Source organism: Micropterus dolomieu, linkage group LG01, assembly GCF_021292245.1.
Source record: "Micropterus dolomieu isolate WLL.071019.BEF.003 ecotype Adirondacks linkage group LG01, ASM2129224v1, whole genome shotgun sequence".
Classification (NCBI taxonomy): Eukaryota; Metazoa; Chordata; class Actinopteri; order Centrarchiformes; family Centrarchidae; genus Micropterus; species Micropterus dolomieu.
The window spans coordinates 12821433-12845643 of NC_060150.1; the positions used below are offsets into that span (position 1 = coordinate 12821433).

Consider the following 24211-nt stretch of genomic DNA (forward strand, 5'->3'; position numbering starts at 1 on the left):
TGAATGGCCCAGCCAGAGCCCTGACTTAAACCCAACTGAGCATCTCTGGAGAGACCTGAAAATGGCTGTCCACCAACGTTTACCATCCAACCTGACAGCACTGGAGAGGATCTGCAAGGAGGAATGGCAGAGGATACCCAAATCCAGATGTGAAAAACTTATTGCATCTTTCCCTAAACGACTCATGGCTGTATTAGATCAAAAGGGTGCTTCTACTAAATACTGAGCAAAGGGTCTGAATACTTATGACCATGTGATATTTCAGTTTTTCTTTTTTAATAAATTTGCAAAAATTTCTACATTTCTGTTTTTTTCTGTCAAGATGGGGTGCTGAGTGTACATTACTGAGAAATAAAATTAACTTTTTTGATTTTTGGAAAATGGCTGCAATGAAACAAAGAGTGAAAAATTTAAAGGGGTCTGAATACTTTCCGTACCCACTGTATATGTTACCATGGAGTAAACATCAGCGCAGGACACGATCGTGTTAAAAATGTGTTTCTGGTTGGTCATGTCCCATGTGTGGCTTTGGTGTCAGTTCAGTTTCACATGGCAGGAGAGAAGAGAGACAGCAGCAAGAAGACAGTCTTATTTAGGAGTAGTCTGTTTTAAAGTTAATCTCACAGACCAAAAGAAAAAGGTATTTGCCATTGCAGTGAGAAGACAGGAGAATATGTGGTATGCAACAGGAGCGATGACGTCGAGATGGAGGCACCTTGCGCTTTACTGATCTATTAAACAATAAAAAGCTAAATTTGGTATTATATATATATATTATATTATGCAAAATATACTTTATCAGGTCTTTTCAACATAAATATGTGTCCCCAGTGTGTCAAAAGAACTTTGGCTCCCTTCTTGACGTCAAGGATGGTGATCTAATTAGAGATCAAGGCAATGCAAATTTATTTGTATAGCACATTTCAACAAGACAATTCAAAGTGCTTTACATAAAACATAAAAGCAGCAATGGGAAATTGAAAAAAAAAAAAAACATTAAAATATAATTTTTAAAAGTGTGAAATAGAAAATAAAACAGGATAAAATACATTTTGAAAGAGTTAAACAGGAAATAGAAACAGGGTAAAACAGGACAGTAAAAGTCACAGTGCAGTGTATGACACTAATCCACAGCCTTACATTTGATCTAATTAAAGGCAGTGGTAAAATGAAAAGTCTAGATTTAAAAGAACTGACAGTTTCAGCAGACCTGCAGTTTTCTGGGAGTTTGTTCCAGATATACAGATCATAAAAACTGAACGCTGCTTCTCCATGTTTAGCTTTGACTCTGGGGACAGAGAGCAGACCTGAGAGGTCTGGATGGTTCGTAACAAAGCAGAAGATCAGAAATGTATTTTGGTCTTAAACTGTTCAGTGCTTTATAAACCAACAGCAGGATTTTGAAATCAATTCTTTGACATACAGGAAGGCAGTGTAAAGACCTCAGAACTGGAGTGATATGATCTACTTTTTTGGTCTTAGTGAGGACTCGAGCAGCAGCGTTCTGAATCAGCTGCAGCTGTCTGATGGATTTTTTAGGGAGCCCTGTAAAGACACCGTTACAGTAATCGAGTCAACTGAAGATTAATGCTCAGACATAAGTCCTCTAATTCTTGATATATTCTTCAGGTGATAGTAGGCTGACTTTGTAATTGTCTTAATTAAGATAGGGTAGCTGCCATTGTGTTTTTGTACAGATTACTGTACAAAAACACACAGTGAGGCTACACATTGATTCAACAGCACGGTGCACTGTAGTTGCTGCCCCTTGGGAGGCTTCCAGAAGTTAGCCAATCAGAAGGAAGCGTGGTATTATGGAGGGGGGCCTTAAAGAGAGAGGCGCTAAAACGTAGTGTTCAGACTGGGTGAATAGAGATGCTGAAGCAGTTGACAGTATGAAAAAAAGAATGTGTTTTTTGACGATTAAAGCATGTAAACATTTTCTAGAAGAAACCCTAAATTCAAGTATGAACCTGAAAATGAGCATAATATGGTGTTTCTAAATCAAGGTCAGCCACTAAGACCATACTCACCACCTTCACATTTGTTTTTTACCTTTAATCATACCTAATCTGTGGTTCTGGAAGATCTACTTCCTTAAGGGATTTGTCGTCTTCAGACTGACTCAACTCCTCCTTTTACTCATATCTGATAAAACAAATAAAATGGATCTGTTAAAAGTGAATCAAACGATAGTCTAAACAAGGAAAGAGCCCCCTTGCAGAAACACAGAAAGATTTCACAGTATAATGTATCTTTTTGTCAGCCCCCCCCATTTGTCACTATGACCCACAAAATGAACACTTCTCTCAAGTATGAGCTGCATCTTCATCTTATCTTAACTGATATACGAAGACAAAAATAGACGCAAGTATAAACAGTTTTCCCAGATGCAGATGAGGCTTAAATATTTTTTTTAAGAGGTGGGGGTGGACATTAGTCAAAAATGACAACAGTCCTTGGAATCTTCATAGTTACCCAGAAGAAAGTATATTATTTATTATTTTGTATTTACACTTGAGTTTACATCAAAACATTTGCTGAGATAGTTCTTGACAGCTGGAAGACCACACACACACACACACACACACACACACAACTATGATTTGGAGCACAAACAAAAACTCCAATTAAAGAAAAAAAAAATATGATGTCTTATGATTTATCTTTTGGACAGAACATTAACACTGTAATGACACTGTAATGTATCACTCTTTTCTGTGTTTAGTCTCAGATTCTTGAACAAAACATACTTAGAAGAAAGTAATGAGCAACAGCTTGTTTTAAAGAGTCAGATTTGAAACTCCTGTGTAGACAAGATCAGATGTCTTTGATGCTACAATCCAACTAAAGTAGGTCAGATAAAATGGTGCGACCACACAACTTTTTAAAATCCTGAGGGCAAAGGAAACATGTTTTCCGTAATTAGAGAACAAAAAGTCTGCTCATCAAACGTTTCCTCTCCTCGTCTTCCCATCACCTTTATTCCAACTCTCTTTACCGATCAGGTCTTTGGAGGCAGAAGACTTTAGCCTGGCTGTCTCCTGAAGCGGTTACTGCGAGAGACGCTTCCCTGAAGGAGAGATGGACGAAGACAGTCAGGATGAGGTCGCGGGAGAAATCCACAAAATTCCTCAACATCAGTATACATCCATGAAGTGTGATGGGACAGTTACATGCAACAACATTCTCTACAAGGAGAGAAGAAAGCATCGTGGCAACGTGGTACCTGTTGATGGCGAAGTCGAGGATCTCTGCTGTGTGGCCACGGTACTCAGACACCATGCTGCCAGAACGAGCATCCCATAAGCGCAGCGCTCCGTCTAAGCAGCAAGTGGACACCACAGAAGAAGACTCTTCCCACTGCAGGGTAACAATGCCAGCCTGGAGCAACACAGAGAGAAAGTTGAGATGCCAACAGAAGCTGTGCACAGCTGACATTTCTGCCCCTGAACCATTTTCACACTGGTTAGCTGGCTAATCATCGTATCTGGTTTTCTGACTGTCACTACGCTGTGTTTAAAACACATCTGATTTGCAGTGTAACTAACATATCGAGTAGAAGTTGGTAAAATATTGGTTGCTTTGCTACCAAGCCAGCAGGTTGCTAAAACACAGTTACTGCTGTGTCTGGGAGTGCAGGATAAGGCAGTTAGCAATTAATTCCTTAACTGGACATCAGGTATCTCTGTATGTACAGTATATGTTGTTAAGACATTATCTGCACATAAGCAACATCAACTCAACTAGACCTCCCTGGTGGCATTTGCTATGAGACACAGTATACAGAGTTAAGACAAGTGAGAATCCATGACGGTAAGCAATGGGAACTAAACTAAACACACAAGCGCACACACTTTTCTTCTTCTCTTTCTGCCGCTTGTTACCTCGTGTTGACACCTGTGCCTCAGGACCTGTGTTGAGAGGTCGTATATGGCCAGAGTCCCATCCAGGTATGCCACAGCTATGAGAGGCAGGCTGGAACAACAAGAGAGATGAAACCTTTAAGCACCTGTATTAGAGCTGAAAAACTCTGTCAGCATGTCTGAAGGTAGGATTCAGGATTCTCTTTGGTACTTTGATACTACATTATTCAGACACGCTCAGCTCTGCTGTATAACAGGAACATTTTCCAAATACTTTTGCCTTTTTTATCCTTCAAATTGTGATAAGATATGCATTACAGATGCTCAACTTAGGAAAAAAAGGATTTTAAAAATCATACACATGCCCTTCAGGTCTGAAGTGAACAACTTCCTGACTCAGATCAGACTAAAGTAGTGATTAATTAACCTAATGAACCTTGAAGCTTGAAACCCATAGTTTTGGCTACAATTGCATATTTTGCTATAAATCCAAAATGTATTCAATTTACAATTATCTGCAGCAGGAATTTGTAGAAAATCCTCAAATTTGTGCAGCTTCAACCACTAAGCGGCAAATGCTTTGACTTGTTTTGTTTTAATAGATTCAAACTGATTAAATTGTGGTACTCACCTCGTAAGGACACTTTGGGACTCCCTGCAGTCTATGTGAGGTCTAATTACTTATGTAGCTGCAACGTTCACAAAAGTTTACGATGCTTTACAACTCACATGTTGCAGAATCCCGCAGATTCGACAGAGTTGGACTCTTCCTCGTCTTTTGATCCTTTGGCTTTGCCTCCATCCACAGAGAACGAGCCAACCACCTTTAAAACACACAAAGTTGACAAAGGACACATTAGTCTTACAAACAACAAATAACAACAGGGTAAAGTTTCAGAGTTGCAGCTACTTCTACGGTGTATCACTGTTACCACCTTCGTTAAATTATTGTGACACCCACCTTGCCTGTTGCGCTGTTGATAAGCTTGGCAAAACCGTCCACTGAACCTGTCAGCACCAGAGAGCCGTCCTTGTTACACGCCAGGCAGGTCAGCGCCCCCTTGTGTCCGTCCTGACCTGTTAAACGAGATCACACCAAATCAGATTTAATAGTGATGTGTATTTTTTCAGTCATTCTTCTTATATAAAGATTCTAGTGAGCAAATGAGCCAAATAAGCTATGATTCTGTTAGTGTATTGTACATGGACTACTTTAAAATCAGAGCTAATGTGTGAAATTAGTTTTTCTTTTCCAAAAACGGAGTCTTATATAATTTGTTTACACACAGATTTTATTTTTCCTGCTTGTTTTATAGGGCTGTAACTCTGTATTTGATAAATGTCTGACACTTTTGTAGCTGTCTATATACATCTCTGTAACTATGTTAGAAGAAACAAATTTTGAAATCAGCCCATTACACAATGACCCCTTTTAACTCTCTCTCATCACAAGAAATGCCAGAATGACTTTCTCGTGGGGGTTGGAGCAGCAGAATCACTCCCTCTGACAAGCCCTTATGTTAAAAATAAAAAATCCTCATTGTTACTCCTCAGTTGTCCTATAAATGTATTTCTCTCTTGTGTGACATTAATTATAAGTCACCAAGATAACAAAAACTAAATAATTGTTAAAGTAAAAATTTTTTTACAATAAATGTGAAAGCAGGATGAAGCAACGTAGGAGAGATACAAGACTCACCTTTAATGACGTGGATGGCGTTTCCCTGCTTTAAATCCCACACTCGTACCGTTCCGTCCTCATAACCCACCACAGCCCGTTTACCTGCAAGAAATTTGAAGTAAAATAAGTTAATTTCTTTACACTAAGACCACTGAGCCAAGTATATAAATATGAACCAATAAAGAAGCGTGGAAAAAGGAACACTGGATGAAATGAAAACAATTAATCCAACAGGAGCATGAAAAAAATTCTGCTTCCTATAGATGATGTACACCAGAAAAAAAACATAAAATATGGAGTTTAGTTTAATGTTGACAATAAAGATGAATGGAAAGAACAAAATCAATGGCAGCTTTTTCTTCTTGTTTGCACCTCTGACAAATAAAAAAAGCATGTGTTTTATCAAATAAAATCAAATATCAAATTGACAAAAAACAAATACAAATACAGTAATATCCAAAAAACTATCCGATTCTAAATTATACATATTGCCTTACATTGAATTTTACATCCATGTTTTTCCCCATCATGACCAGCGACATTATATATTTTCTTTCATTCTCATAGTTTTATGATTTACATTTTATTCATTTAGCTGACGCTTTTATCCAAAGTGACTTACATATACTGCTATATATGTCAGAGGTCGCACGCCTCTGGAGCAACTAGGGGTTAAGTGTCTTGCTCAGAGACACTTTGGTGGATGTGTCACAGTGGGGATTTGAACCCGGGTCTCTCTTTCCACTGCTCCATCACCACCCTATTTATTTGAATTGTCTTGTTTTCCCATCTCTCACCATCGGGGAGGACTTTGCCGCTAGTGGCCTGGCACGCAGAACTCTGGAAGGTTTTACAGTCTCCTGAAGGGATCTTCCACATCCACACGTTGCCGTCGTCTGTTCCTGCCAGCAGCACCGGAGCGCAGGGATGCCACTCCAACCACTGAGTAGGAAGCAGGGCAGACAACCACACATTAACAGCTACTTTACACAGATTGTTTCCCTCTAATTTCCAGTGCAGTTTTCTACTAACAGACAATGAGCAGATGTGACTATTATCACGGGTTCTGTGCCTTGCTAAACGGCAACTCAGCAGTCGCGGTCGAATAAGGGGAGAATGTCCCATCATTCACTTCCTCAATAAGGCCACAAATTCTCAGCTTAAGCCGTCATCCTCTCTCATTTCCTTGTAAATTCCTTCAGCCCCAATAAAAGACTTTACACAAGTGCTTACAGATGCACAAACTAAACAGACACACATTCAGGCTGATGCAGTATTTCTGCATTAGACTTAAGACACACATTTTATGTAATGATGTCCTTACCTCCAGATCGCCCACTTCAAAGGACCAGATCTCCTCTTTGGTTTCTACTTTCCAAACTTTAATCATGCCGCTCATGTCACCCGAAGCCACCATGGAGGAGTCGTGGCTGAACAGGGCACATGTCACAGAGTCTTTGTGACCTGTGGAGACAAAAGGACAAAAGTTGCTTTTGACTGATTCAACTTTTCAACTGTATTTTGTTCTTTACATTCCTCTGTGCTGCTGTGCCAATGTGAATTTCTCCTATGGGGGATTAATAAAGGTATATCTGATCTTATCTTCTAAGGTTTTAGTAGCCAAACGAGTGAAATTAGCACTGGGTATGTTAGCTGAGCATGACGGACTTTTACAAAAGTGATTGCAAACGTTAGTATAGCCTGTATTTACGATTATTTAGTCATAGCTGCATCAAGACACAGTTCAGGTGATCACAGACAGCAGGAGGGGACAGAACAGAGTTTTAACCTGATGAGACTCTGCAAAGTAACCACTAACTAGATATAGGCAGTGATGCGCAAGTTTCGTTTAGCTGTTTTCCAACCAAAAGAGGAAAAATACAAGGTGGTTTTCAGGTAAGAAATTACCTGAAAAACAAGTGTGGAAGCGTGTCACATAAATGACCTAGTCTTGTATTATTATATATCTATCTGTCACAACAGTTTGACTTAAAATTTTCTCACCTGGCTTTAGAAATTGACTATAGGTGTAAACAAAAGGATTCCAACCTGCTTGTGTGAACACAGCCCTAAGTCCACCTTTAACAACTCACCCGTGCACTCCAACAGAACTTCCCCGTCGCTCACCCTCCAAACGTAGGCCTTATCGTCCTCTCCTCCTGTTACAGCCAAGCTGTTCGTTGCAGGATCCAAACTCACGCAAAACACTGAGCCTGGACAGAGAAAGGGAAGAGCAATTTAAAAGATGACAGACTAAACCTGCCTGACAATGAGAGTATAAACCCAAAGGCACGACCCTACCGGTGTGTCTGGAGAAGGTGAGCTCGCTGTCATCTTGCTCTGCCTCAGCTTCCATCTCGTCCTCAGTCTCCCAGCCTTCATCTTCTGCGTTTCCTGGGTCTTCAAAGTCCACGTCCTCCAAGTCGTCAGCCAAGTCATCTTACAGAGACATAGAAATACAGTTAATTAAGATGAAAGGTGGTAAAACGACCCTATACTGCTGTCAGACAGGAAGCGTAATATGCTGTTCAATTTAGTTCATCATTTGTGTCTAGCTCCAGTTACCAAAAACAATGATCTAGATCCTGACACTGGTTGTCACAGATAAGGCAAAAAGTAAACGTTGCCAAAAGTGACTAAAGAGTTGTAAACAGTTTTCTACTCACCGGGACCAGGCTCCGTCTCGTTTAGGTCGATGACTTCAATAATTTCCTCATCTCCGTGGATGTCAATCGCGTTTCCCTCCGTGTTATCCATGCTTTCAGTGTTAGCAGGCTAAAAGCTGGCAAAACTACCAAACAGTAACCGCACGAGTCAAGTTTGCTGACCTGACTTTAGGCTGCAGCGTGGTTTTGAAGTTACACGTTCGCTCACAAACGTCGCGGATAGTGTTATATGAATTTAGACAAACAGTATGCAAATGTCAAGCTAAATGCCTCCCCATGTTTTCTTCACATGCAGCGGTGGCTGAAGAGACAGACGCTTAGTGATGACGTAGAACGTGTACGTCAGCGTCGTTTGCCCCCGCGTCCACAAGATGGCGGCGTTGTGCAAAATGAATACTTTTTTTGTTGTTGAAACTTTATTATGCACAAACAGATGAACAACCAGTGAATATTAACAGAATCAGAATCACCTCTATTTGCCCGGTATGTGTACACATAAGAGGAATCTGACTCAGGATTGTACATTGCTCACGATGCGCTTACTCTTACTCAATAATACATTAACTCAACAATACAATATCACAAGCAAATTATGTGCATTAATAGACAAGGCAATACGGAAAATATAAAGACTAAGCAGACCGTGACAAATAAAACACAAGTACAGAACAGTAAAACATAAACAACAACAAAAATAAAATGAATAAAAAACTAGAAACTGAGTCAAAGAGATATTAATACAGAACACATGGAAAGAGGGAGTGTTTTGAAGCGTTCAAGCCTTATGGATGTGAAATTTACCAACAAGACTTAGGCTAATAGTTTTACAGCGTTATCAATAGGTTGTGAGACAGTTTTACAATTTATAAACAAGACCATCTCTTCTAATATGGGCATTAATTGTATAAGTGTTATAGCGCTGAAAAATCAACAAAGCAACTTTTATCCAGAATTCTTGAGAATAAGTACAATTGAAGAAAAGATGACTAATAGACTCAGCTTCTAGTTTACAGAAATAACATAAAGGAGAAAAATCTGTTTTAATTTTTTTTTAACAATTTATTACAGGGATAGTATTTATGTAAAATGTTCATATGGACTTCTTTTAATTTATTTGGAATAAGGAATTTATTAGAGTCTGACCAGATATCCTCTGCCAAGAGTTCCGGGAAGTTTAATTTCCATAAGAGAACCGATTTGGGAAAGTCACTACATATACAATTACAAAGATCTTTCCCACCAAGTGTGAGCTTGGGGATCTCTCCCGCAAAATGAATACATGATGATATTGCTTAGAAAATACTACATGACCAGTTTTGAGTATGTTTCTATAGCTGGAGCTGATTTATAAAAATGTTTCGACCTCTTACAGTGTTATTTTTTTTAGTTCAGTTTTTATATATAATTTGCTTTCAGCTTACTGACTAATTATTGTAGAACAATAGCATCGTAATGCTAATCCAAAAACTGCTACTACACTACAGGTTGTTGAAGTAAGATTTTGTTTTTCAAATTATTATATTTTTATCTGCCAAATGAGTAAATGTTATTGTTTGTTTGGTTGTCATGCTTAGTTTTAGGTACAGAACAATTCTGTCTAAATGTTGGTTGGGTAGTCATAATTAGACACTTTCAGTACAGAGATCTTTACCTGACTATGTTTGGACAACAAGGTGGCAAGAATAATTCTTTATTAGTTTGTCCTAGCTTTCACAAGGAAAGAAGCAGATTTGTTAAATCACAGTATAAATTCTTGTAAATTTGAAAAAAGTATTCAATAGGCTACTAAAAATAACAAAGAGTTAACCAATCTTGCTAAGTTTGTTAGAATAATGATGATTAAGTAGGTATTGAATATTTACCAGAGTGTGCTTGTTTTCTCATTTATACATATAATTGTTTATTTATTATTTTCTTGTTTAATGGATTTTATTTGCCCCAGTTGATTTCAAGTGTCACTGTCCACATATTTTATTCATTTTGTTATATTTACACATGTAACTGTACATATATGTCCTTGAGGCATCATGTGTGTAAACAAGAAAAGTCCTCCCATAACTACAGTCAATAATAATAGTCAATTCCATCACCACCATTTTCAGCCGGAGCTAAAGTGTGTTTTTTCCCACGTAGTTTCTGTTTTTGTGCTGTTAAACAGCCCAGGAAGTAAAAGTCCTTGCATGTGCAAAATGTCTTGTGCCACTTACTCACTCTTAAAACATCAGTGTGAAGTGTTCCTCATTCTGTGATGGTAATACGACGTCCCTTTCAGTCTGATCATGATACATTCCCTTCTCTTCCAATGTGATTACGCTGTGTTCCTTCTTGTTGAAGAGAAATCATCCTCTTTTATATTCCCCCCGATGATTAACGCTCACATGGCCTTCTCTGTTGCGAGTAATAAACGGAGAGTTCAAACACTTATGAATCATAATCATTCTCCTTCAGCACTGACAGGTACGGTCACAAAACTGTAATTTACACATCTGTTATTAAGGGAGCAAATTACATCGTGGGATTTTTTACTTAAAATAGCGTTTTTGACACTTTCCATTTTCATTCCATTGTGGGAAATATTGGGGCCACTGTAGTGCATAAATGGTCCCCTTAGAAAGCAGACACAGAAAGTCCATTCAGTGCTCTAAGTTATAATGTCAGTTTGATGGATTTATTTTTGTAAAAGTACTTAATCTGCAAGCAAATACAATCATGATGAAAATTTGCTTTTGCTGCGTAGAGTGCAGCATTATAATGCAATAACTTTACTAAAAATCAGGTTTAGTTTTCTTGATTGGGACCTGATACTTTATGCTAAATAATGTGTCTGTGTCAAGCTTCTCTTATGTGGATTATGGCAGCTGGACAGTCAGATGACACTGTGTAAAGGAAATCTATCTGAAACTGTTGGGAATGAAAGCAAGATTTTAAAAGTAGGAATCCATGCTAGTTCCAGGTATGCTGAGCCTGGCCTCTGACCTCCCTATGCAGGGGGAATAAGATGACAACCTTTCTAAACTCATATTTAGGGATATTTGTGGCACTGCAGTAAACCACATTAGAAGCAGAGAAGTACGCCAATTTAAAAGGCGCTCCCCTTTCTTCCTTAATCTCTCCATCAAAAGAACCCTAGCCAGAGATATTTTATGAATACTTAATACAGTTTGTCTACTTCAGGTTTTTGGGGTTTTATGTCTCTTGCTATATGCAGCTGGCAGGCCTCACGGACTGCATGCCCAAGTGAGTTTTACTGGCTGCCCAGGCCCTCCATTTCAAGCCTCCCCTGGAAAAATACAACCATCTCATGATGATATGGTGTGGTGAGATGTGGAAACATCAGTGTGTACGTTATTTAGACATTTTAAATCTGCAGTGAGTGAGAGATTTATAAACTCTCCGTTCAGTTGTGAGTAAGGCTGGAAAGTTGGATGACATTAGTTACGACGCTGGTTACAGCCATTCAGAAATCAATCTGTTTCTGCAGTTCATCAGTTTATTTTTCTGGCCGTTGTGCCAGCAGAGGACTTTATTCACCTCCTGTTCACATAACTTAAAAGCCTCTAATATCGTCATGTTAATTTGGGAATATTAATCAAGCTTTTGGACATTTTTATTACAGTGGGTAACAGTTGATTTGAAGGATGATACAAATACTGATTCAAGAGCCGATACTTTCACAAATAATTAAATTAGCAAATGTTCTTGTCACAACATGGCAAGTCACTGTCGACATGAAAAAGCCATTGAAACAGCAGTTAGACCATCATGGGACACTCAATGTCTCAATTAAACTCCAGACTTACAGAAGGGAATTATTTTAGGTTTAGCAGCTCCTTAAGGCATTGTGTTTCACAAGTAAAACTCAGAAACTTGACTGGTCACATCAAAGACAGCATGGTTGAATAAAGAATGGGAAGGCGGATATGCAGGTTTTATCCTAGTCAGGGGCATAGACTGTATTTACAGTCTCTGGTTAGGAGTAACAGGAAATACCATATATGCAACACAGATCATGAGCTGGTTTGACCTCAGAAAACATGTGATTCAGTCCCCTGAGCAACCAGAACATCCAGTGAAGCATGGGAGTGAAAAGAAGTTATTTCACCGCTTTCAGTTATTTAGTTTTTCTTCAGTTGTTAAGATTTTGTCCACAGATATTCTGGATTAACGGGTTTTTGGTTGTGAACTGAATTAGTGTTTTACTCATGTACTGTACTTGAGGTACTAAATTTTAGTGGGAGTGCTTTTACTCCTTACTTTTACTTGTAATGGAGTAAAATACTGTCAGGTCAGGAATTCATTTTAACCTAAATTTAAAGGTGACATAGGTGATGCCTTCGGGTGTAGCTGGAGGCTGGAGGATTGTTCAGCGCTAGTGGAGTTTCTCTTGCTTTCCACTTTGGTTTTGTCTTTTTGAATCTGCCTATTTTTACCCAGCCACTCTGGAACAGCATATTGGGTGGGCTTCTCTCTGCCGTCACCAGGACAGCTGAGACCAGGAGCAACCCGTCATAACAACATTTCTCGGTTTATCACTCCTGCAAGCTGGTTTATGTCTGAAAAGCAGTACACTCTGGGGTGCTGTTACTTTATAGGCACACACACAAGGAAACACATACACTCTGCCTGACCAGGACATGGAGGCATATTCATCTACTTTGTGTGTGTGTGTGTGTGTGTGTCTGTGTGTGTGTGTGTGTGTGTGTGTCTTTGTGTGTGTGTGTGTGTGTGTGTGTGTGCAGTACATGCACCTTTACACACACACACACACAGACACACACACACACACACACACACACACACGCACATACAAATAGTATCATTAATAAGGCCTGGGAGCTGTTGCTGTGTGAGAGGTAATTACTCCATGCAGCTCAGTGAGGCTTTGATGGAAAGTTTTAGACTAACTGGCTCGACTGTAAGAAGCCTTGATTCTGCTTCTTTTTAACAAGAACTCTTTATGGCTCCTTTTGCTCTCTTTTCTCTCTTAAACGCTCAGGTTTTGTGGCATCCTGGAAAGATTTTATGTCTAGTTTTTAAATACAAGCAACCTAACATACAAGAAAAATGACATATCAGTCCATGTCGGTGGCTGCTGTTGTACAGTCCCATTGCATGCTGCACTGTGAGGAGTCTTTTCTTTCTTGCTGGCAAAGCAAAACTTCTTTATGACACTGAGGTCTGCCTGCTTTGTCTGCACGCTGCGTCTGACTCATGTGGGACCGTGTTGGGTGAGATGATGGCTTCCCTTCTCAAACCACTAACAGCCAGTTGTGTGTGTACTGCAAGAGGTCTGCTCCGCAGCCCGTGTGTGATGTGTCTGCTGTGGTAGCAGAGAGGTAGTTTGCGCGGACCGTACACACTCGCCTGTTGACTTTCTACCCTGATTGCTGCTCCTTTTCCAGACGCTATCCAAAAACATGGTGTATTTTTGGAACATCATTACTCAGGATCTGTGTTTTTAGTCAGAGCCATGTAAGGTACTTTGGTACAGATGCTTTTGAAGACATCATGCTCCAAATAAGAACACTTATAGCTACCAACACTGGATATAAAACTGAAATGGAAGGAGGTGATGGTTTCTTCCCTGGATGCAAAATAGTTAAAACTAACATAATCAGCGATTTGGCAACCCGAGTGTGATGTTCACTGAATTGCAAATGTGCTGCTCTGGGCAATATAAGCCAAACTAATCCCTGCTTTGACATCACTGCTCTGGACACACTCATTCACACACACGCACATATACACACATTTGAATGTTTAAATGCATGTTTGCGTCAGCAAAAGCCCATAGACAATACGGATGCAGATGTCCAAGACCAATTTGTGCTCCATGACAGACCAAGTATAAACTTTGTGCATGCATGTCATAATGACGTACATTTGTCTTCCTGAATTAAAAGAGAGAATTCTGTATGTTGTCGAACAATTTGCAAGTCAACTTATATGTAAATAATAAACATACTGTAGGGCTTTACATTCATACATCTTTTCTAGCCTTTTATTTGTTAAAATTACTCAATTAACAACAAATAGTGCCATTTTTATTTTTTAGCCATGCTAGCACTGTCCAGCACTTTGGTAAAGACTCAAATATCTAACAGCTATATTATTGTCCTCCTAAATATCAGCATGCCATTTTACTTAAGTTCAGCCTCACAAAGCTAAGTGGGCTCATGTTATTTATGAGCCTATATGTTGATTTATATTTGAACATTTCATTAAAATTATGATAATTTCAGTGCAGGTTTACATTTAGTGGCAGTTCTTGTTTCAGTATTTTAGAAAGAGGTGTAATTTTTGAAAGCACTGATGTTGAAGTTCTGTACTTATGGTAAGTACAATTTTGAGGTACTTCTACTTTACTTGAGTATTTCCATCTGTAACTTTACCGATTGCACTGTATTTATTTAACAGCTTTAGTTACTAGTTACTTAAAACAACAACAACAAGTTAACAAAACAACTATGGTGTGTTATTTTAGGTTAAGATAAAACTTTATTGATCCCCAGGGGGAAATTTACAAGCTACCCAACAGTATAAATATTAAGTAACAAGTACAAATTGTCCAAATTGAATGCATCAACAGATCTAATTGAATAATACAATATGCATTATTCTGAAATGCATACAATCTTTAACTTTTGGCACTTTAAATATATTTTAATGCCAATACTGTAGTACTATTGTGTATTGTAACGTTATTGAACTTGTAACAGAGTATTTCTACAGTGTGGTGTTGCTACTTTTACTTAAATGGAGCACTTCTTGAAGTGCTTCCCTGCCTGCTAGCCTCCAGCCTACACTCCGCCCTCCTTAGCAACCTGCCAGCACTCCAGTCAATTAGGCTCAGGATTGTGAGCCTGCAGCCGGCCTGTTCTGATCTGACTAACCCTCTACCTGTCCTGCATTCCCTGAACCCCATGAGTCTTTGATGGGACAGTCAAGGAACCACCCTGATTTCCAGCAGTCAACTTTTGGTACTCACCTGGCCATTTTCAGGGAGTATTGTGGAGTCCCTAAGAGAAGGTGTGGTCCTTATGGGTCCCAACAGAGATGGTTCAGCTGTCCAGAGCCTCGTCCTCTTTGCTGCCCAGCACCACAGAACTGCCACCAGGGGTCTGAAGGACCTTGGTCCTGCTCTGCACTCCAGCCGCTGGCCCTGATCTGCAGACGCTGGATCCTTATCAAGCTGCCTGCCACGATCTGTAGCCAGCTAGTGCCAGCAGACTTTCTAGATCTCCAGCCTTGTCGTCTAGAGCATTCCGGCAAATGGTGCTTGCCTCCAGGTCGTCCTCAAGACCACCCTCCAGAAAGTTAGTTATGTTATGTTGCTATGTGCTCATGTCTTGGTTCCCTGTTTCTGTCTGCATTGCCTGAATTTGACCATTGCTTGTTTATTAGATTTTAGATTCCTGCCTACTTCGTAATGGATTTGTGTGCTTGTGTCGGGCAGCTCTTTGGTTTTGGACCTTGCTTACCTCACCTTTCCGTAAATCATTGAACTGCACTAGATCTGCCTCAGTCATCTGCATTTGGGTCCTACTCCTGAATTCCTGCTACCTTGACTTCATATACAGAATACACAGAGGAAGAAGGTCTGCAGCCATACAGGGTTTATGCTGAAAGAGCTTACTCAAGCACAACAACATCAGAGATGATTCCAAGACCAACTGCCTTACATAACTGACTCCATACTCTCATCCACAGAAATTATAATCCTCTGTTGCTATGGATACGGCTGTCCCAACTCTCCTGTACTCCAAAAGAGGAGCGACCTCGATTAATAAATGCAAGTTGTACCAGAGCAGCACAAAGCTGGGACCGAGGTAAAAATAATAAAAAGGACTTCACAGTAATAAAAGTGGTGATACCAGCAGGGCAGGTCAGGGCTCAAGAGTGTGAGCACCTGCTCTGCTGAAGTGCCCCTGAGCAAGATGAGCAATTGCTCGGGGGCTCTGACCCCTGATCTCCCTGTAGGGGAGGAGGGTAAGCAAAAAGATGGTATTTACCTTCTCACAATGGAAATGATCATAAACTATGGGTAATTTAAAGTTCCAATGATTTTATAATCAGGGTATGAGATGAAAACAGGGATTCCCAGGGGTAATTTACTTCTACTGTTGCCAAGGGGTTGTTATGTGGAAAGACTGTGGAAGAGATCAACTACCTAGATAACTAGCTAAATTGGAACGCAATTTTCGTTTTGAAATTAGAAAAAATATCCATATGTTGAGTCAGCTGTAATATATTGAGGGTACATGAAAACATATAAGCATGGGAAAAGGGTCAAAACAGCTGAGCTATAAGTAAACAACTCAAATATTGTACTTAGCTAAAAGTAAAAAAAACCAAACAGTTGAAACAACTAAATGTAATAAATAAAAAGTAAAATCAGGAAAAAGGAATGGATAAATGCTTACAATAGATATATATAGTAATGCAAAAACAGGTTCAAGGCAAGTTCATTTGCATGGCCATTTTACTAAATAAAAGAGAGTATAAAATGAAAGATTAAAATAAGTTAAAACAGAATAAAACAGGAGAATAAAAGTTAAAATACTGTAGTATTAGCACTGGATTGATGGGGGAAAAAGCTGAACATTGTGGATAAACTAGCTGAAATGTTCAGCTTAAATAATAATAGTACAAAAGCAAACTTGACCCAACCGACTGAAATATTGACAGTTAGGAAGCACTGAGATAAAATATACCAAAAACTTAGATACTGTTATAGGACATTACTATAAATAGTCTGAGGATATTACAATGATACTAGAGCCCCTGAACTGCCCTGGTAGATCAGGGTTTGAATAAATGATGGCAATATTTCCCCTTCAGCTATAACAAAAATTATCTAAGTGATGCTCCAGACTTCACTCAAGGCAGAGCTGTGTAGTCTACCTGCACTCTGTGAATAATAACACTGTCTCTGCCGGCAGATGTAGCCTATATAGAAACTGGTTAGCATATTACAGTAATAAAGTCAGCTAAAACAGGCAGTGGTGTTGCAGTTTTGCCTGTGGGTTGCTTCTGAGATGCAAAATCAAATATAAAGTAATGGAAATAAAAGCGTATTGAATTAGAGAAGGCAGTGGGGAAGGCGTTTCATGTTGCTATGAGCAAGAATTGGATAAAAACATTTGTTTCATTTTGCCACTTCTGGTTATGAAAAGTGTTGTGGAAAGAAGGTTAGTAATGTTGCAGTAGATCTGAGGCAGCAAATTGCTCCCTATCTTTGGTAATTACAGCACAAATGTTGTAACAATATAATATGAAATATGCAACATTTGATTTATTAGCAACATTTAATTTAGTTGATGGGCCTAATTTGCTCTCTGTTGCTGCTTTCAGTTTCCTTTAACATTGACTTGAAAAAATCCACAATCTATAAATTAATATAATTTTTCATGCTTTGTTCCTTACAAACACATATAGCAACCAGTAATACATTTTGCAGGAATACTACAGAAAAATCACTGCAGAACTACAATAAAATCATCCGCATATTGTAGGAGGTACACAGGAACTACTACACTACTACTACTACTACAGGAACACTCTCATAAAGCACACCCCTTGGTTATGCAGGCAAGGTGTAACCTTTTATGATTATGATTATGAAGCATATTAAAGCTGGAGTGATCACAATGGAAACGAAAATACCATTAAGTTTATTATAGGGATGTTATTTTGGATAAAAAAACACAGTAAGTTGGTACAAAGTCATAATAAAGTCGCAATTGACACACTAAATCATATCATGAATAATTAAGTATTTAGATACTGTGTTTTTAAGCTAAAATACAACAAAATAGGATAAAGGTCTCATACATTAACTATAGAGTTGCACAGAAACACAGTATGAGGCAACAATATTCTTAATTTTCAATGAAAATGCAGGAAAATGTAATGTACAAACATATAGACTCCCCTATAAGAATATTACACAGCAGTTACAGTAGATGTAAAACATCACGAAGTAGTATAAACGCATTAAAAACTAAGAAACGACTACATTACACAGTGTGTGGAGTTGCATGTTGGAATATTACAGTGGTATTTCTTATTATACACGACACGAGACTTTTTCCTTATTAATGACATGGCAAGCTTTCATACAACCACACACACACACACACACACACACACACACACACACACACACACACACACACACACACATATCACGCTGTATACTAGTAGATAATCACATTTTGATCAGGCTAAGCCCGCCCCTGGTAAAAAAAAAAGTAGGGGCGCTCCGTGTGACGCTGGGGCTGTAAAAAAAATCCAGTATGGCGGAATCTGTCAGGAGATGAATTTCTTCGTCCCCCCCCCTGCGCTGAGAAAAAAACACCAGTCTAACATGGAAGAGGAATAAAAGCTCTATGGGACACATGTTGGGACGACTGGCTTCCTCCTGGCCCATGTAGGTGAGCTGCTGGTGTGTTTGTGTGCTCTCGGGGTGAACGTGTAGCCGAGCTGCGCCGCTTTGATGTTGATATTCAGGCAGGGATGCGATGCACAGACAGGATTCATCATAACAATGTCCGGCTGAAGTTTCCACTCTGCTCCGCTTCGGCTTCGGCTTCCCGGTTTTATGCAGGGCTGCTTTAGAGCCCGAGTCGTATCTACTTCTGGTAGGAAGGATTTCACATCTTAAAACCATGTAGCTAAAACATTGTATACGGTTTGTTGCTCTGTAGCGGGCGGGAAGTGTGTAGGCAATGCGAGAGGGGGGGGGGGGGAATGGACAGGCGATGTTTATTATGCCGATTGTTGCTGGGCTATTTTTAGTACACAGCCAAGCCTTAGGGTCTAATGCAATATAGACATTGCCAACACGCCGGTGTCGCCTTATACCAGTGTTAGTGGCGACAAAAATGCGTGAAATGAAGGTACAGGCCTGCGTAAGTGTGTGTTTGAGTGTGTGTGAATGGTTCGGGATGGGCGGTGGTAATTCTCTGCATGCGTCAATCTTTTTTTTTGTGAATGGGGGCGTACGGGCTGTTGGAGTTGTTAAAGCAACATAAAAGCAGCGTATTCTGTCTGGTTTAAAATGTCTTTAAGCGCACGAAACGGGTCTGGAGCAGGAAATATTAGTAAATGGCGAATAGTCGTTTGATATGTGAGAGAGTTTGAGTTTGGACTAGAGTGCAGAGTTAGGCTAACTGAGTATACCCATCTTTTTGTGACATCAGCAGCAGCCAGTGTCAAGTTAAATGCTTACTAGATGCTAATTGATTCCGTTTAGGAGAAATACAGGTACTTTCTTTTTGCTAAGTTTGGTGTAATTTCCCACCTGAACAATACTATTATCCATGTCTGTTTTTCTTAATGTATTATTTCTTCACTATTGGCTTCAGGGCTAGTCTCCCCAGATCTGTCACTCTGCATCAAGCAAGGTCTTTTTAGGGACAATAGCCTAGGACACACACACACACACACACACGAATACCCCTCCCGAGACAGATGAGATGCCCTGGGAGAATGGTGTTGCATGAAGCCCCCCCTGGAGTGTCAGCTACTCCCCATGACACAGAGATTCGCCCCCACCCCTCCTTGCCTTGCTTGTTCCATCACAAAGTACAAGTGTGCGTGCGCTGTGCAGTGACCGACTTTTTGGGGGGCAATTTGTCCTGCGGCTGCACTGTCTGGCCCTCTTGTCTTGAGACCCACCCCCCTAAACACACACACACATATGCATCCATCCTGCTTCAGCGGACCTCTGAGACCTCTGCCAACACACACACAAGGGCGTGAACATGCACACTACCCCCATGCCTCCGCCGCCCCCAACCCACCGCACCCTCGGGCAGTGTTATGCCTTCTATTTGTGGTGGTAAAGTCGACTTGATGCTCTCGGCTCATGCCATGATTACATCTGACACTCCTGCTCCGGGCTCGAGGAATTCAGGCTACTCTCTGAAAAACAAAGAAAAGAACAATCAATTATTTATAGAAACAGCAAAGAGACCAATCAGATACTCTCCAAAACAAAGAAAAGATCATTTATCACCAAAACAAATAAATGAGTCAAATGTTTCTGCTCTGAGAAATTCATAACTTCATGAGACCAACGGGACCTTTCCACCCATTTCTACAGTGAAAGTAATACATCATACTTTTTCCATATTTTTTCTTAATGTTTGAGCGCCCCAGTCAAAAAGAAGTCAGGGACAAGCAATTTATTGCCCTATTGGTTTACAGCCTCTTGTGGAGTAAGCATGAGGTCGAACTTGAGGTCGTATTTAGTTTTTGACGGCAGTCTTGCATCTGCATGGCAACAAGATTTTACTTCAAAAACCCCGGGATGTATTTCAAGAAGCAAAATTTGCCAGATTAAAAAAACCCTAACAGTCTTAAAGGGTTTAATAAAAATAAATACTCACTTTTTCACCAAGGTCAGAAGACAGCTTTTAAAGTATGTGTTTGCTTATTTTTTCTTTCAACATATCGCACAATACAGGTGTTGCTATTTAAATACTCTACTGTTCTGTGTCTGTTGTCACAGTGCTGGTATTGAGAAGTGATTTAATCAGTAGTCCTGGAATTACCCCGTTGCTAGCTAGGTTGCATTTTCAGTCTTGCTATTAAATCACGGAATATTATCTGTGTAGTCAGCTGACATTTGGAGGCAAAAGAAGTTTCTTCCTAACATTGCTGGCAAAAGGGAAAGCAAATTTACTTTTCAGAGAGGAAGTATGTCTGCCATGTTTGTGAAGAGGTCCAATTTACCTGTCAAACTTACTTAACTTGTTGTTGATGTCAGTTTGACATCCTGCTAGTGACTCGTGATGGACATTTTCATTTTTACTTTATTACATTTTATAGTCCAACAATTAGCCTTTTTTATACCTATTATCCTAATAATCCTTAGTTACAGGCTGAGATTGTTTTGAAATATAAATATAATTGCTTTGATGGATATAAAACTGTCTACTAAAGATGACCAAGCCTTGTCAGCTGTGTAGTGGAAGTGGAATCCAAGACTTCATTCAACAGTTCCCACTGAAGGATCAATACTATAAATAACTGGAAAATGAGCTGTGTGTGTGTGACATAATAGCGATGCACCTATCCAGCCTTTTCTCTTCCAGTCCCTCAACAATGAAAACACAACATGTTTGGATGAAGATGACTAAGAAACTGTGTTTAATGTGGATTTGTCATACCAGAACTGCTTAATAAGGTCAGTTGATCTGATCCAACAGAATACATCTCTGTTTATATGCTGCTTTGAAGTAGCAATGTTTCTTGGCTGGGTGTGGATTCCACACCAATGTAAATAAAAACCCTCAAAAATCAGATGGAAACTGGTGTTATTACATCAGAAATCACATATTTTATTTTTAATAGAAAAGTAGTGACGTGGTCTTTTTTTTATCCTCTCCGATAGGTTGGTACCGGTGCTAGACAGCAGGCTGCCGCTCTGATTGGAGTAGCCAAATCAAAAGCCTCATGGGGATTGGCAGCTGCGGCTGGAAGTCTGCTTCCTGTTTCCAGCCTTGAGGGATTTTTGAGGGACCATCCTGAGTCACACACACACACACACATTCACACACACAAACTCCCAGACAGCCACAGTTTTGGCAGGATAACAGCTTCCTGATCGCCACCCTGTGAATCACACAACCCACAACACACATCTGTCCTGCAATACACACACCAAGCCAGGTGCTCACCTGCCGCACTGCGTGGACACCCACCCGGCCCACCTGCTAGCAATGACATCACACAGTCACCAAGGTAAGATCAATGTCATTACCGTTATACTTCTTATTTCCTTGTCTGTCAACACGAATTTGTGTTTATACAATGTGGAAATTAAGATGTTTTACAAATTTTTCTTGTGCTATATAACATGTAGGATAGTTACATTATCACAAATTGACTAAACATCTTTTTTTTGTGTAATTTCAAGTCTTATGTGACCATAGATAACAAAGTTTCACCAATTTTGTTTTACTTGATGCAGCTGTTAATTCTGCATCTGAAAGCCTGTTGAATCAGTTGGATAGGTGGAGTTGTTCACCCTGATTAAAACCTTCGGGCAGTGAGAGTAATTACACAAACACTGTTGACGTGTGCTCACGATGTATGCCTACAGGTGAGCTCACCCCAGGCTCGTGTTCAGAAATAGTTACAAAAATATAGAGATATTTCCACAGTTCCAAGACAATAGTTATCAGTGTTAGAGGGGTATATTTTCTATTTCTTCACCTTTTTAATTCTACTTCATTCTCCACCTTATTACAGTGTTTACTCACTAATTGAATCTGCTCACTTTCCCTTCAGTTGTCTTTTCCCCACACTCACACACGCACACCTCTGCTGCAAACACAGCGGCATGCCCAACCTCTTTCTGCCTCTCTCTTACTATACGTGTCTGCTGAATTTCTCCATAAGTGGTTCGTTTTATAAAATTGCCGAAGAAACCACAGAGTTGGATTTTTCCACTCATGATTCCGTTTTCAGCAGCAGGTGCGTCGCATGTGGAGGAGGCTTGACGTAGCCTATCAGAACTAAACCAGAATGGTAGTGAATGACATTTGCACTGGTGTGTTCATCGTTGCTTTACCTGGTCCGTGCTTGTAAAATATCCACCGTGTCCCAGTCTGGTAATGTAACAGATAACAACTCTCTCTGTGTTTCTCTGCAAAATGCTAAAATGGTAAAGTATAGACTTTACTTGGGCGGGCCGCAAGTGGGAAACACTGCCAATGGTCGTTTTCTTTTTTTACTGTAATGCTTCCTCTGAACGCAGTTTCTTTTTTATATGTTATTATTTTAAATCATTGGTAAGGGTTATTGTTGCTTTTGCCTTTTATAATATTTGTATTTGTGTAAATTTGCAACTTTTATGAAACTACTTCCTGCTGCCAGGACACTCTTGGAAAAGAGATTTTCAATCACAATGAGCCTTTCCTGGATCAATAAAGGTTTAAAAATATTAATAATAATAAACGTCAGAAACGTTTTTGAATGCTTCTTAGCTTTTTCCACAATAGGCTATGCTGTACTCCTAGCTTCTTTAATGGACGCTACAGTGATTCACTATCGCCTCTCGAGGCACAAGTGATGTGTATACAAGAGGGGACAGCCCGGTGCTAGCTAGTTAGCTCGCTAACTTCAGTAGATATCTGTACTATGGCTGAACAATCAATGAAAATCTTATCAATTGCAATATCAGTCAAAATAATCACAATTAGAATTTTTTTCAAAACTGTTCAGCCCTAATCTCTACAACACAGCACATAAACGTCTTTGACATGACGTCAGAGCTGTTACTTCTTCACATCCTGTTGATCATGTCAAACTAAACCTCAGGCCAAATCTCACACAGTGCAAGTCCTTTGTTGAGAGTATTTATTATTGAGAATTGTTCATTTCATGTTTATTATGATTGTATGGGTTTCTGTTAATATGCACTGGCAACGTTGTATTTTATGCAGTCATGCCAATAAGCCACAATTAAACAAAGATGATTGAAGATGACCGTAGCAACGTAGTATCTGCCCTCAGTCCAACATGAGAGGAAAAAGAGGTAGAGCTGCCCCAAGGGCTTGTCAATCATTGCGACTGCACGAGCCGCTCCCTCCCTCACACTCCTTGACCTCTCGTTCCTTCACTACCTCCACTTTTTTGTCTCCTGCTGACACTTCAACTGGCAAGAAAGGACACTTAAAATCAACTATAAAACATATAAATATGTTATTATTGATGATGATGCAATCCATGCCAATCCTTTTGATTTCTCTGTCCCCCTCCCTGCATTTGTCCTGGAGTTTCAATACCCCTTATTATTTACACCCGCATGATGGATTGTCAAAATCTGCCAATCCACTGTATATATAGTATCTCTGTTGTTACATGTTACAGAAAAGAGCAGAATCGCTTAGAAAGTGGCCTGGCTGAGGGGGAGGAGGAGGTGAAATGCTGTTTGGAGCGTGAAGCCAGGAATTACACATTGTACCTTTAAGGAGTGACTTTTA

General features: G+C 39.7%; 2 protein-coding genes across 9 annotated transcripts in view; one reads left to right on the forward strand and one right to left on the reverse strand.

Moving 5' to 3' along the window:
- Positions 1 to 2459: 2459 nt before the first annotated feature.
- LOC123978695 (angio-associated, migratory cell protein) lies at positions 2460 to 8546 on the reverse strand. Its single transcript, XM_046062109.1, has 11 exons — positions 8214 to 8546; positions 7849 to 7986; positions 7641 to 7760; positions 6872 to 7011; positions 6345 to 6489; positions 5566 to 5649; positions 4828 to 4943; positions 4596 to 4690; positions 3888 to 3978; positions 3230 to 3384; positions 2460 to 3073 (listed from the first exon to the last, which is right to left on the reverse strand). The coding sequence occupies exons 1-11, from the start codon at positions 8302 to 8304 to the stop codon at positions 2998 to 3000; spliced, it is 1251 nt and encodes a 416-aa protein (XP_045918065.1). The 5' UTR covers positions 8305 to 8546; the 3' UTR covers positions 2460 to 2997.
- Positions 8547 to 18517: 9971 nt separating this feature from the next.
- Positions 18518 to 24211, forward strand: part of LOC123976199 (histone deacetylase 4-like) — a 58318-nt gene continuing 52624 nt past the window's right edge. For 7 of the 8 annotated variants that reach the window (XR_006826292.1, XM_046058135.1, XM_046058154.1 and 4 more), the window contains exons 1-2: positions 18518 to 18645; positions 21616 to 21965. Coding sequence is in view for 7 of the 8 variants with exons in the window: in XM_046058135.1 (XP_045914091.1) it covers positions 21944 to 21965 (22 nt within the window). In the remaining variant the exon portion in view is untranslated. Of the gene's footprint in view, positions 18650 to 21615; positions 21966 to 24211 lie in introns of all 8 variants that reach the window. The other variant, XM_046058145.1, reaches the window with a different exon arrangement.